This window comes from Lampetra planeri, chromosome 2 (assembly GCF_965212315.1).
Source record: "Lampetra planeri chromosome 2, kcLamPlan1.2.h2, whole genome shotgun sequence".
Lineage (NCBI taxonomy): Eukaryota > Metazoa > Chordata > Hyperoartia > Petromyzontiformes > Petromyzontidae > Lampetra > Lampetra planeri.
Genome location: NC_136108.1, coordinates 13,330,342 through 13,344,080, shown reverse-complemented (window position 1 = coordinate 13,344,080; position 13,739 = coordinate 13,330,342). Strand labels below are relative to the sequence as shown.

Sequence of the window (13,739 nt, the reverse complement as noted above, 5' to 3'; positions counted from 1 at the left end):
AATCCACGCAGAAACGATCCAGGATTCATAATATTAACGGGATTTAAAGCTTGAGTGACTGCAGGGATTCATATTCTTGGTTCTTTCGGTAAAGTCACGTAGAAGGGAAATAAAAAATAAATATGTAAAACAATAAAATTCTCACGACGTTTCGACTGCAACAAGCAATTATCATCAGGTGTGAAATGATGATGATTGCTTGTGTTGCAGTCTAAATATCGTGATAATTTTATTGTTTTATATATTTTTTTTATTTTCCTTCTACGTGACTTTACCGAAAGAACCAAGAATATAATATTAACGTGTTTAAGCAAACAGATAGTCCACCGCCGGACTCTCTAACTCACTTGAAAGTCAATGTAGACGAATTATGCGTACGTACATTGTCAGTAGACCCCCCATACGCAAGCGTTTGGGTTAACCACCCCTACCACCTCCATGCCATGCGTACGAACTAAATGTTCGTCTTATTCCTTCTACGGTGCTCCTGTATATATAACGCTGCTGCTGCTGCTGCCACGTATTTCATACACTGCAGTGTTTGCCATCTTGCATTATTCCATTACATCCACGTCAGAGGCATAATAATTATTGTTTGCACATCTTGGACTGTATGCTACATAATGTAACTCATCAATCTTGATTTGAAACTTTCGTTACTGCAAGAATCCATACTCTTTGGTTCTTTCGGTAAAGTCACGTAGGTAGAAAATAAAATAAATCACTACGTTTCTGGCGCAACAAAACCTTTTATTTTAAACCTTTTAAAACAGTCTGCCTCAGCAGCAGACCATGCTTTCCCACCTGATGACGGACGCTTGTGTTGCGCCCGAAACGTCGTGATTTATTTTATTTTAAACGTGACTTTACCGAATGTAACTTATGTTTAAACTATTTTCCAGACTTACGTGCCCACGTGTTTGGGGGGGGGGTGTGCACAAAGGTCTAATCAATTGCTCGAGTTATTACAGAGCAGTGTGAACTGCATAGTTGAAGTTGTTGGCAATATATTACTTGTACACTCGAGATAAGGGGCATAACCACCCGTGACTCTGAAATCTTGATGCGATTTGTGTCGCCAACGCCGCGGCTGATATGCGGAAGGTTTCGAGATGAGACGTGTATGGATAGAATCTTCACATCACCGTGTGTGCAAAGTTTTATCAACATTCATGGATGCTTATTTTATGGATAACACGTATACTATCGCACGAGTGTATAGTGTTTCATGAAAATAAACATTTTTTTATTCGTTTATTATTAACCATGGGAGATATATTAGTTGATTGTGTTGATCTGTCTTTCGCTGCTCGGCCACAGGTTACGAATTTCATGCTATTTTCAATTTAGTTTTGAATGGGAAAAGTAAGAAAAAACACAGGCACCCCCAGCACTTTAATAAACACAATCACGTCTTATGATAAAAGCAGAGTGCTACGAAAGAAATGAAGAAAGTTCATTTGAACCTATGATACAAACTCGCAAGCCGCTCCACACACAGCGCACGCAGACACCAACTTACAGCGTCATTAACCTCACGCGTAGCCTCAAAATATGATATTCTGCAGTATTAAAAGTCTGAACTGCACATTAAAATAGGCACTTAAGAACATTTCCTCAATGTGCGAAAGAGAAAATTAGAAATACATTGCTCCTCTCGTTTGTGTGTTATGACCAGCAATTGCCAGCCTCTAAAAAAAAAAACCCCACCACTTCTGGCGCTGAAGATAAAAAGGTGGCTGCGTTATCATGCTCACCACGGAGGGGGCTCGTAAAAATAAATTGAAAGCAAGCGCACCCACCAACACAGCCAGACAACACCACCACCGTTCCATCACCACTCACAAACCAAGCCAGGGCTGTGGAGGTGACACGCACCACTCGTCACGGTCGGCGTCGCAGTTGCAGTGGACGTGCTCCTCCGTGCAGTTTCGCTCCACGCCGCACGCACACTTCTGCACGCCCGGGCTGGAGCCGCCCCAGTAGTGCTGCCGCTCGTTGGTCCTGCTGACCCACCAGGTGAAGGGAGGCCCGTCTGCACGAGGGTGGGCAGGACCAGGGCCGAATTCAGATGTTGTAGGCCCCTGGGCTACAGGTAATGTGAGCCCCCCCCCCCCCCCCCCAGTAATATTTTCTGTCGTCTCGACAGACCTGTTCTTCACCTGAGGACGGCTGCTTGCGTTGTGGCCGAAACGTCGTGAGAATTATTTTATTCAGTTTTATTTTTATTATTTTATTATTTCCATTCTACGTGGCTTTACCGAAAGAACCAAGAAGATGAATTCCTGCAGTCACGAGAGCTTTAAATCGAAATTTAAGGAAAACAAAGTTAAAGAAAAATACAATTTATTTTACAAGGCTAACAATAAATAGAATTCAGCATTCACAAATTAAATAACTTTTCACTTCATCTCTGGATGCCCTCCAGCTGGCAGAGGCCCCTGGGCTTGCAGCCCCTAAAGCCCCCGTGTCTTAATCCGGCCCTGGGCAGGACAAGCGGTGTCAGCGTGGGTTTGTGTTCTCGTTTCAATGATTCAAGCAGGCAGAGTCGCTTCGACGTGAAAAGTGTATTCCCCCACTTACCGTTCGAGAACGTCAGGGACATTGCTGTTAGCGAGCAACGGTCTGGAGAACACACGGCTGGGTAGTAAGGCCAGCATCATGTCGAGCTGCCTTTGGTCTTACCCTTTGATTATGTTGACCACATTTCTGTATCGAGTTCTCATTTTTGGCTGAGTTAATCTAGGGGAGGCCCACGCTTGGTTCAGATACCATTTGCCACGGGTGTTGTGCTTGGCTACGAATCAAACTTGGATTCAATAATTACAATGACGCTGCTTTAAATGTGACTGAAGGGAAATCAGTCGAGGGCAAACTGTTTGGACAGACAGCATACGCATCACCCCTTAAATGGAAAGCACTACAGTATAAAATCGATGGGGGGAGAGGGGGGCTGAAATGAAGTCCTACAAATTATCAAAGCGTTGCTCCCTTCCTCCCTCCTCGCCCCTTTTCAGACTTGCCTTTCCATAAAATAAAATATACATTTTAAAAAACGGTCTCTTTACTTTAAATGTATTTCATTTATTTGTATTTACTGCTTTTCTCTTTTATGCAATTCGGTGCGCACGGTTGCTCTTTTTTCAATTTGCTTTGCACAGTCGGTATTGGCCACCGAGGGCGTGACGGGTTTCTCTTTTTTCATTCCTGTTGCACCATGCCCCCTGGACCGTCCCCATTCCATTGTAATGTGCACTGATGCCTACTTTAGTGAGGGCGATATTAGCACGTAAAATCAAGATTGATCGATTGACTGATTTTCCACGAACAGCAAGAACACCACTGCTCCAGTGAAACACACTAAGGTGCAATTTAGCACCGAGGTTGTCACACTGACTCGTGATACCAGCTGAAACTCCTGAAGATGCCTGCACAAGTGCATGGGAGAGAAAGATGTATTCCAGTACATGGCTAAACCTGCAAAGACCACACTGGGACACCGTGGCGGTGCTGGCCCATTGGGGGCCCAAAGCAGAAATCTCTTTTTTGAGTTCCTCTTTCAAATTACAAACTCTGAGTGAGATGATAGAAGTGCTACAAACAACAGATAAGAGTTCTAGCTAGCTCAGAGAAACGTGGACAAGAGATAGATTCAGAGAAGCGAGCTGCAGACAAAACAGGGATGGGGTAAATCATCTGCAATTTTATTTTAAATCAATTCGCCCCGACCGTCCGGCAAGTCCCATCCTGGCGCGGCGACGCTCACCGGGCGAGTTGAGGAGACGCGATCTCCGGCAGTAGTAGGCGACCTCCTGCCGGCACTGCTCAGCCTGCTCCACGAGCGCGGACAGTTGCTCCGAGCTGGCGTTGTAGACGAATCGAGCAACGAAGGAGGCGAGTGCAGTGCTCGTCTCGGGCACTCGGCGCTCGTCGGTGCCGTCATGCGACAGCACGGTCCACACGCGCTCCTCTGTCGGGGTCGGGAAGCGCCACGGGCACACGCGCACAGCACAGATAGCAAAGAGGCCCCCCCAGTGGAGCCTTTCTCGCTGGTGAGGCAAGTGCTGTCGCCGAGCATCTATCAAGGCTCACGATGATTCGGTGGGGTTGGGTCGGCGCTACGCCTGGCCGCCTTTGTCTCCCCAGTGCTGATGTTGACTTGCCGTACCAGCCACTCGTTTCAGAATCGAGAATGTGTATTTATACTGGAGGAATCCGATGAAATGCGCGGCTCTTTTTTCTCTCACAGATCTCCAGCAGGGGCGGGTCAGAACATTGCAATAACAAACAATACCAAAAAAGACGATGGGAGTGCAAAAGGTTGAGGCGACCTCGGGAAGGTCTCAAGACTGGATCAGATATTCCCAACTTATTTTAACTGTGAGCGGGAATCGATGTGAGGTTGCCGGGTCCGTAGCGTGTACTATCCCAGAGCTACGTACACGGCAGAGTCCCGCTGGGGTTCCTACTCTCCCCTCCCTGCGTCAAGGCCAAATAAAGGATGGCTCAAGTCATGCGGTCTCCTCAAAGACATGGCACATCCATGCAGTCTGGCAATTGGCAGCAAAACGAGCAGCTTGTAACAAAACTATAATTACTGTACCGTATAAGCGCTTACCGCCCATGAAATAGACGCAGGAATAACGCAGCAGAAATATGTATACAAAATAGACGGTTGTATTTTAGGAATATTGGAACATAAAATATAGTAATAAAGCTATATTCTGGCCAGGTAGCACTGCGGTAAGAAAGCTCAGCCCGTCATTTCTCTATGAGGCAGCTGCATTCCATTATAGGAATGTGGAATTTTAACCACATTAAATTGTACATTCATATGGCACGACATTTTTGGTTAAACATGGGGGACACGATTACTAATGCAATGAAAACTGGTATCACTACAAAGGGTCTCAGACTGAAAACTGAGCTGCACTGTAGAAATGTAATTTCACACAAAGTGTGTTAAGCATTCGTAAATGTTGCATCAATGGCAACATATAAGCTTCTTGGTTCTTTCGGTAAAGTCACGTAGAAGGGAAGTAATAAAATAATAAAAATAAAACACAATAAAATAATATAATAATATATTATTATATTATTTTATTTTATTATGTTTTATTATTATTATTTTATTACTTCCCTTCTACGTGACTTTAATAATAATATATTATTATATTATTTTATTATGTTTTATTTATATTATTTCATTACTTCCCTTCTACGTGACTTTACCTAAAGAACCAAGAAGATGAATCCCTGCAGTCACGAAAGCTTTAAATCGAAATTTAACATATAAGCTGATAATGTGTACAATGTGCGATCAGGCTTGTCTGCCAACAGGATGTGGTTATTTATCGCACTCAATTCATCCGGGATCGCTTGTCTCCTCTTTTCTCAATCTCCGAGAATAAATGTCCACGTATTGTCTCGTAATTTATGGTGATTTTGTGCTAAAAGCTTTTCTATTATCGCTGCCAGTGTCCTGCGGCTAAGTGAATCCAGGCACCCATTTTAATTAATCTCAACGTTTCAGTTGAATGGATCCACCCAAACGCAAAGATTTTCAATAAATATAAAGAAACACAGATGGGCTCACCTCGACATGACCCCAAGAGTTTATTTAAAAATACGGTATAATTTCCACGGATAAAATCCCCACAGTCTAACTTATTTTTAGTTGATTTAAACATATTCTTTAAATGTGCACAATAGCAAGCCACTTGCTCTTTGGCATCAATCTGAATGGCAATCAGCAAGAGAGTTGCATTTCACGTATCTGGTTTTTTTTTTGCCCACGTTAAAGTTTTGCGCCTCAGTGGCTGGATGCTGCAGTGCAAAGCAGATTAAACCCAAGCATCCATTTTCTCCATGCACCTTCATAAATATGCATCAAGTCCAGACTCATCCTTCCAAAAGCCCCACGCTCAATACCACACCACCCCGTGGAGTTGTTGTCTTTCAATTCAGCATGAAGCAGCTAAGTGTGTAAGGCGCAGCAAGGTTCAACTCAACCAAAGGCTGCAGCCCAGGGCATTTTAGTCAGAGAATTTCGCTCCTTTTGTTGATTCGTTTCATTGAGGGTGTGGGCCACAGAGGCTAGATGCAGCCAACATTGCAATTGGCCCTGTGGCACGGCAATCTGACCCCTTAAAGCACACCCGAGCACTCCGCTGTGGCTTTGCCCTTCAGCAATAATCACTAAAAATGTAAAGGCGAAGCCTCGCAATTGCTTACTCACGCCACCTGCTGGTGGAAGGGCCTCCCTCCAGAGGGAGCTCTAGAGTGCCCCTCTGTTTTTGCCTGGCCAGCCATCTTGGAAGAAGTGGAAGTACCCACACGTGGCCTACTGATCAACTAAATGTTTGGGGCGCCACGGTGGCGAGAAGTTAAATACCTCACCTGGTATACAGGAGGTCTGGGAGTTGATCCCAACCCTGACGCCTGTATATTTGGAGTTTGCATATTCTCACAGTGGTCGCTTGGATGTTTCTCCAGGTCCTTCAGTTTCTCCCTCCATATTTAGAAACATGCGTTTAGAGTATTTGGCTGCTATAAATTTCCACATGATAAGCCACTTTGTTGAGCAATCATGTATGGCCAGGTCGCTCCTGAAAGAGCTATAAAGCTCAGTGGGCCTTACCTGGTAACATAGTTTGTTTTGTTTAACTGTGGTCAACCCATGTATACTGCATAAGGATTTGAGAAACGTGCCCATTGTTTTCAACTGCCGTGCCACGGGATCAAACAGTGCCAGTTACCACTGGAATGCAAGTCCAGGGAGCTAACAATGATACCACAGCCGAATGTGTATTTATTTTAGTCAAACAGGAGTGCACGCAAACGCAGCTGATTGCTAGTGGGCATATTTCACAGAGGAAATTTTACACTGACAAGGAGATAATGATGTGTCGCACTCAAGAAACTTTAACATGCGTTTGAACATCAGACCTCACACGAGGTGGTGATTTACTTCAAACATTCCCAACTTCAATATTTTTTGCAATTTATATATTTTTGTCACTTTGCCTACTGTGTACCACACCACAGTAGGAAAAGTGACAAGTGTGGTTTGTCATGCTGATCACAGTGAGGATCGTACATCATTGGTGCTGGGCAATTAAAACAAAATAACTCTATGGAAAGCACAGCTCGCAGCTTAGGGCACAATTTCAAGTAAAACTTATGGGACACTGCATTGATATTGGTGTAAAGACACGTGACTATCATCATTTACCACTACCATCCATTGCATGTGAGATACCTACATAAAATTGTGAGTGAAATGCTCCTTTAATAGTCTACAAAAGCGAGGGATAATGGTATTTTATTCAATTGTCTTTTCCAGAATCTGATTCACGGTATGTATGTGGGCAATATTTTCTATTTTTTAAACCCTAATAATATTCTTGATTACATTAGAATATATTTTCGAAAATTTGGGGTTGGAGAAATAAAATAATAGACGGTGAAAATATTAACGAGCTCAAATTTGCTGATGACATTGTCACTATAAAAATATGCTGCAGTAACTGAATAAGACAAGGCTGAAAAGCTGGGCTCAAGATAATTTATGAGTAAACACAAAATAAATGTACAACAAGTTCACCAAACAAATGAAGATATTTGTTGGAGGGACAAGTTTGGAAAATTTATGACAGTATGTGAGCCTATGAACATTATTGATGATGGACTGGGATCAATCTGATGAAATAGAGTAAAGTGTGAGAAGGTTGGAGTGCTTTTGTAAAACTGCACTTGAGAATGAAAAACAACAAACCAGTGTGCTTAAATAATATAGTTTTCTATCAGTACATATTACGTGAAAATAATTTAATCTGAAAAATGAACAGTGACAAAGAAAATAAAATAGAAACTGAAAAGTGCACAAAGCATGCATGGAACGACACTGAGACAGAAAGAGACGCACATTAGATTAGAGCACAAATGTAAAGGAGAGATTTCACACAAACTCTTAAGGAAAGCAAGCGAACGTGTCCTTTCCCCACACCTCCGATTAGCACGGTTGGCTACGTACAGTGTGAAAGAAGTTCAACATACATAGTACAATATACAGGACACTTCACTACAAGGGACGATGGCCAATTGTCGAATCTGACAATGAAGTAGCAAGTGAAGGATGTGCACGCCCGAGGGTATGACCGCCGTGGAGACAGAGGCATTGCATCTCGACGGGTGCAGGAGCTGGATAGCGCATCGCATGACAACACCGTGAGGGATGGCAACGACTCGGGGAGGTCTTTATCCAGAAATGGATAGAACATATCTGATGATGATGCTCATGAACGCTGCCTTGTATCTTAATATATCAACACTATATCAAAGGGTCCTGATTTAGAGTGAGAGATGGGCGCAAAGAGCCATTACTTCAGAGATAAGCTAACATTTCATATCCTGGAAAGCCTGTGGCGTGTAAAAACATTGATATTTCATTAATAATTGGCATCAAAAAATGTTTACTTATGTATAGTTATTTTAATATTTTTTCAAACACAAATGCTTAAACCTAGTATAGTTATTAACCGGAATCGTTTGTTTCCAAACATCTGCTGATGGAAAAACATTTATAAAGCAACATATTTTTTCCCTCTACAAATATAAACCTTCTGTTGGTGCGACATTGGAAAATGATGCCATTTTTCCAAGTGACCGCCTTCTGATTCCCTGGCCCTCTGCTCTGAGAAGGAAGGGCCACAGCCCAGCATGTGACTGCGGCTCATCATGAATCTCTCTCTGCGCAAGGCAGCGCTTATTAACGACGACGACGACGATGGTGGCGGCAGGGCCTCGCACCTGTGACGTTGCAGTTAACGAGCAGAGGGTCCAGAGGGCCGCTGCCATCCAGGTCGATGTGGTAGAAGCCGGACGTGCCACCCAAGTGCTTGTACGCTTCGCAGGACCGCTCGAACACGGCTAGAGGGGACCGCACAGGAAGTGGGCAGTAGAGGCGTTCAAACTCTTAGTTCTTTCGGTAAAGTCACGTAGGTTTTATTTTTATTAATTTTAATTTCATTTTTTACCTACGTGACTTTACCGAAAGAACTAAGAGTATGAATCCTTGCAGTCACGAAAGCTTCAAATCTAGAGGCGTTCAAGCCACTGCAGCCACATCAGGGACCTGGCTGCTCTTTTGTTGTTGTTGTTGTTTACACCATTGGAACCTCATTTGCCAGTAAAAAATATGATAATTGTTTTTTTTGCGCCTTTTGGCGTCATCTGGTCCAACCCATGTGCGACTAGGCTCTAAGGAAAGCTGTCTCGGGTCTGGACCAATCAACTTCAATGACAGTGCATACATTATCAAGGTTATGTTTTTGTTTGCATTATGGCTGCAGGTATTGTGGTCTATGCAAACATGACTCCTTGTAAAAAAGGTGTCAGTTTTGTTGCCAGATAGAAGGGTAAAAAACAATTATTGTTGTTGTTGTTGTGTTGTTGTTTATTCTCCCGCCCTATGTCAAACTCACCAACACGTGCACGTGTCAACTCCCCTCGCCCGATGAAACTACAATCACATAATTACTCAGTGGGAAATGGACCGCTCCGTGAAATTCGGTCCTATTCCACACCACGGCATTGTTATATAAGCAACTACATTTGGCAGTGAGATGTCAATGATGCTCACTGCCACTCATTCAGTCGGTCAAATGAACTGCGTCAACAGTGGTGTATTTGCAATTCCAAAAACACACTAAGCACCGATGTAATTTACTATGTTCACACAAACACATTTGTATAATTTTAAGTTTTAACTGCGGCACATTTGGCTGTAAACAAATGCAATACAATATCTTATCTGTGATACTGTGGGCTGAGTATGGCTCATCCAAATTAATACAAATTATATCCACAACAAACACATCGGTGACCCTGGTGTGCGTTTGCAAAACAAAAACCTACGGTCAATGGCTGCAGAATACAATCCAATTGGCAAACATCCACAACACCCTTTTGCCTGCTCTCCAATAGCACTCCTACGTGAGCATCTGTGCTGCAGCCTGCCGGGAATTGTGATGGGGTCATCCCTATTGCACAGGCACAGTGGATTAAATGTATTCACAATAAACGTCGTGATAAATACATACAACAGCACACGGAGTCCCATCCTCGCAGGGTGACATTACACAAAAAGGCTGATAAATTGATGTTCAAAATTGCACACTAGCATGATGTCGAAAAGATGCCACGAAACAGCATTGGCCACAAAGTGTTATAAATACACATATTAGCGCATCTTGCTGGTGCCAGCCCTTGGTGTGCCATTGATGGTTTTACGCAGTAAAAGCGAAAGTGCCGTAGGGGCCCTTCAAGATGCCAACATCCACCATCTACAACGCCCTCCCCTGCCACGCCAACTGCCAACGCGACGTTGAGAAGCCTCCGTTAAGATGGAACCTCGGCAGGGTGCAAATGAAATACAAATTGGCGACACACCTCTTAACAAGGTTTTTGCCACAGCAAGCTATTAACTGTGGGTCACAGCAAACTCATGGCTGCGGCGAGCGGTGGCGGGGAAATGCTGCACACCTGCAAAATGTTCAATTTCTTCCCGTTTTCATAAATGCCGCTTCAATGCACCTCATTTCACAAATGCACACAAACCTAAATATCCAACAGTCTTTTGTTTTTGGGGGTTTTAATGACTGCCAAACTGGCAAAGGACGTTTCTGGCACTCTGCGGTTAACAACGTTGCACCCGTTTCACAACTCTGACACCTGGATGGAGTGTGAAGGTGTCCACAGACTCACGATTGTGACAGGTGTCTCCCAGATATCCTGTGCCATCGCAATCACAGAAGAATGAGTCCCACTCTTGGCTGCATTGCCCTCCGTGTTCGCAGTGGTTTGGGAGGCACCTGGGTAACATTAAACAAACAGTGAGCCAACAAACCTGTGCAAACACTTCCACTTTTGCACACCGGATCTCTCCCTTCGTAGCACCTTCACACTGCTCTTCACAGAGGACACAATAGCCCAAATAAAAACTGTACCATGAAGCGCAGGCGTTAATTGTCTCATTAATTATCGAATTATTTAAGGTTGTAGCTTAAAATAAACAAACTGACTTGCAGTAAATGACAGTGATTTCGGGGACATTTATAACCAATATTTTATTTTAGGTGAGGGATTTCTGAGAATGTGACCGAACATGTTTAAAACGCAAGTAGAAAATGCTACTCGACATTGACAAAAATAAAAGTAACATGGGCTACTGTAATTTGAATATACATTAAAAAAAATCTGTATTTAAATAAGAGTAACTGACTATGCATGTCAGTATGCATCGGATCATCAAGGTAAAGTATTGTGCTCATGGTAAACACACCTTCATTAATTGCCCCTAGGTGTACATGATCTATCGTGTTCTCAGCCATGTTCCTCCAAACATTGTTTCCGTTTCATAGGTGAACCTTTCATACTGCACAATACACTACTTTGTTTTCCTCATTTATCATTAGCCAAACTTTGCAGCCTCCTTTGTTAAGTTCTTCATTCATTTTCTGTGCTTCATTTCCATTGATCACTCTGATATGCAAATTAGTATTTGTTGCTATGCTATTCAATGTGCATAAGTCATTTTAGACCTCGATTTAAAGCTTTCGTGACTGCAGGGATTCATCTTCTTGGTTCTTTCGGTAAAGTCACGTAGAAGGGAAATAATAAAATAATAAAAATAAAACATAATAAAATACAATTCTCACGACGTTTCGGCCACAACGCAAGCAGCCGTACTCAGGTGAAGAACATCGTGAGAATTGTATTTTATTGTTTACTTTTATTATTTTATTATTTCCCTTCTACGTGACTTTACCGAAAGAACCAAGAAGATCATTTTAGACCTGTCTAGAATGACTCATTTTAGACCTGTTTAGAATGACTCATTTTAGACCTGTCTAGAATGACTCATTTTAGACCTGTCTAGAATGACTCATTTTAGACCTGTCTAGAATGACTCATTTTAGACCTGTCTAGAATGACTCATTTTAGACCTCTCTAGAATGACTCATTTTAGACCTGTCTAGAATGACTCATTTTAGACCTGTCTAGAATGACTCATTTTAGACCTGTCTAGAATGACTAATTTTAGACCTGTCTAGAATGACTCATTTTAGACCTGTCTAGAATGACTCATTTTGGACCTGTCTAGAATGAATCATTTTAGACCTGTCTAGAATGACTAATTTTAGACCTGTCTAGAATGACTAATTTTAGACCTGTCTAGAATGACTAATTTTAGACCTGTCTAGAATGACTCATTTTAGACCTGTCTAGAATGACTCATTTTAGACCTGTCTAGAATGACTCATTTTAGACCTGTCTAGAATGACTCATTTTAGACCTGTCTAGAATGACTCATTTTAGACCTGTCAGCCGTGTCACAGGCAACGCCCAGCAGCTCCACACGGTGCAATTTGCAACATCAAGTAGCATTTGGAAGTCATCGTGTTTTTTTTTTAATCTCCTACTGTAAAACATAATCAAAATCCCACATCAATTCATTAAGCCCAATGTTTTCTTTCAGCAATATTTATTAACGTAGATTTATTTCATATAAAAAAAAACAGCGATTTAGAGTTTCAGCGGTGTGACGTTATTGAATACAAAATTAATATTAAATAACGTCCGTCGTGCTAAAAGCACGACTCTTGTTTTTTTAAGATAAACATCTAAGTGCTATTTATATACGACCGTGGGACTATGATCTCTTACTGCCATCTATGAGAGGGACACTAGCCAGCCTTATAGAGAGAACTTTATCTGCAGAATTGTCCAATACCGTGTCTGGTCACATTTGTTATTAATACCTCCACTGGTCACGCTGCCATGCGTGGTGGTGGTGGTACAAGCCTGTAACCCCAGAGCTTTGGAGGCGAGATTGGAAAATCGTGCACAGACCCATTATGTCTACATGACACTTGCCTGCAGGGCAGTGAGGTGCCTGAAGGTAGCACCGACAAGTAGGGTCCTACTTTAACTATTCAAAGTTGTAATAGTTATCCTCTCACATGTATGGGTATTTTTCGGTATTTTTGAGTTATTCAAATAAATAAAATTAAAACATTAAAAGCGATTATCCACACACCTTAAACAGGACCCTCCTTAAGAACAAATCGATAGACTGGGTTTTTGGTTTTCCTGACTAATTAATTACGTTTGATTTATTCTATTTAAAATTAGTTCATCATGATCGTCATCATCATCATCATCATCATCCAAAGAGTGATGTTTTTTTCTCAAACGAGTATTGGAGTGGTGCTCATCTGTTCACAGCCAACGGGGTGAACATTTCACATTAATTCCTCGGGTGGGGGGAAAACCGGCATGTAAAACAACCACTGTTGACTTCGCCACAAAGTGCTACATATTGTATCGACCCCCTCAGGGATTATGGGCCGAGTTAAGTCCGAACAAGATTTGAGCTCATGATCTTGTGATGGCGAGCCGCTGTCTCTAATGCTGAGCTGCCTGGCCAGTTCTGTAACACATTCCTGTGAAACATCCAACGACCAGTATAATCATCGTTCTTTAGCAGTCGTAATGAATGTCAATTACTACTTAAACCTTCAAAGGATCCACACTGAAATCTTTCCAATCACCGTGATTTTGAAGTGATAATATTCCACTCGTCGTCCAATTTCAATCAGTTTATGTGTTTAGAATGGTAACAAAGCCCACTGAGCAAAGTTAATGATTTAAAATGCACACATTATTTTCTTTTG

At 42.4% G+C, this 13,739-nt stretch overlaps 1 protein-coding gene across 1 annotated transcript in view; it reads right to left on the bottom strand.

The window, feature by feature from the left end:
* LOC144733511 (contactin-associated protein-like 2) overlaps positions 1-13,739 on the bottom strand; it is a 126,652-nt gene that overhangs the window by 47,083 nt on the left and 65,830 nt on the right. The window contains exons 11-14 of the mRNA XM_078615446.1: positions 10,768-10,874; positions 8,812-8,931; positions 3,767-3,970; positions 1,879-2,035 (exon numbers count right to left, since the gene is read on the bottom strand). Coding sequence (XP_078471572.1) covers positions 1,879-2,035; positions 3,767-3,970; positions 8,812-8,931; positions 10,768-10,874 — 588 coding nt within the window. The remainder of the gene's footprint in view (positions 1-1,878; positions 2,036-3,766; positions 3,971-8,811; positions 8,932-10,767; positions 10,875-13,739) is intronic.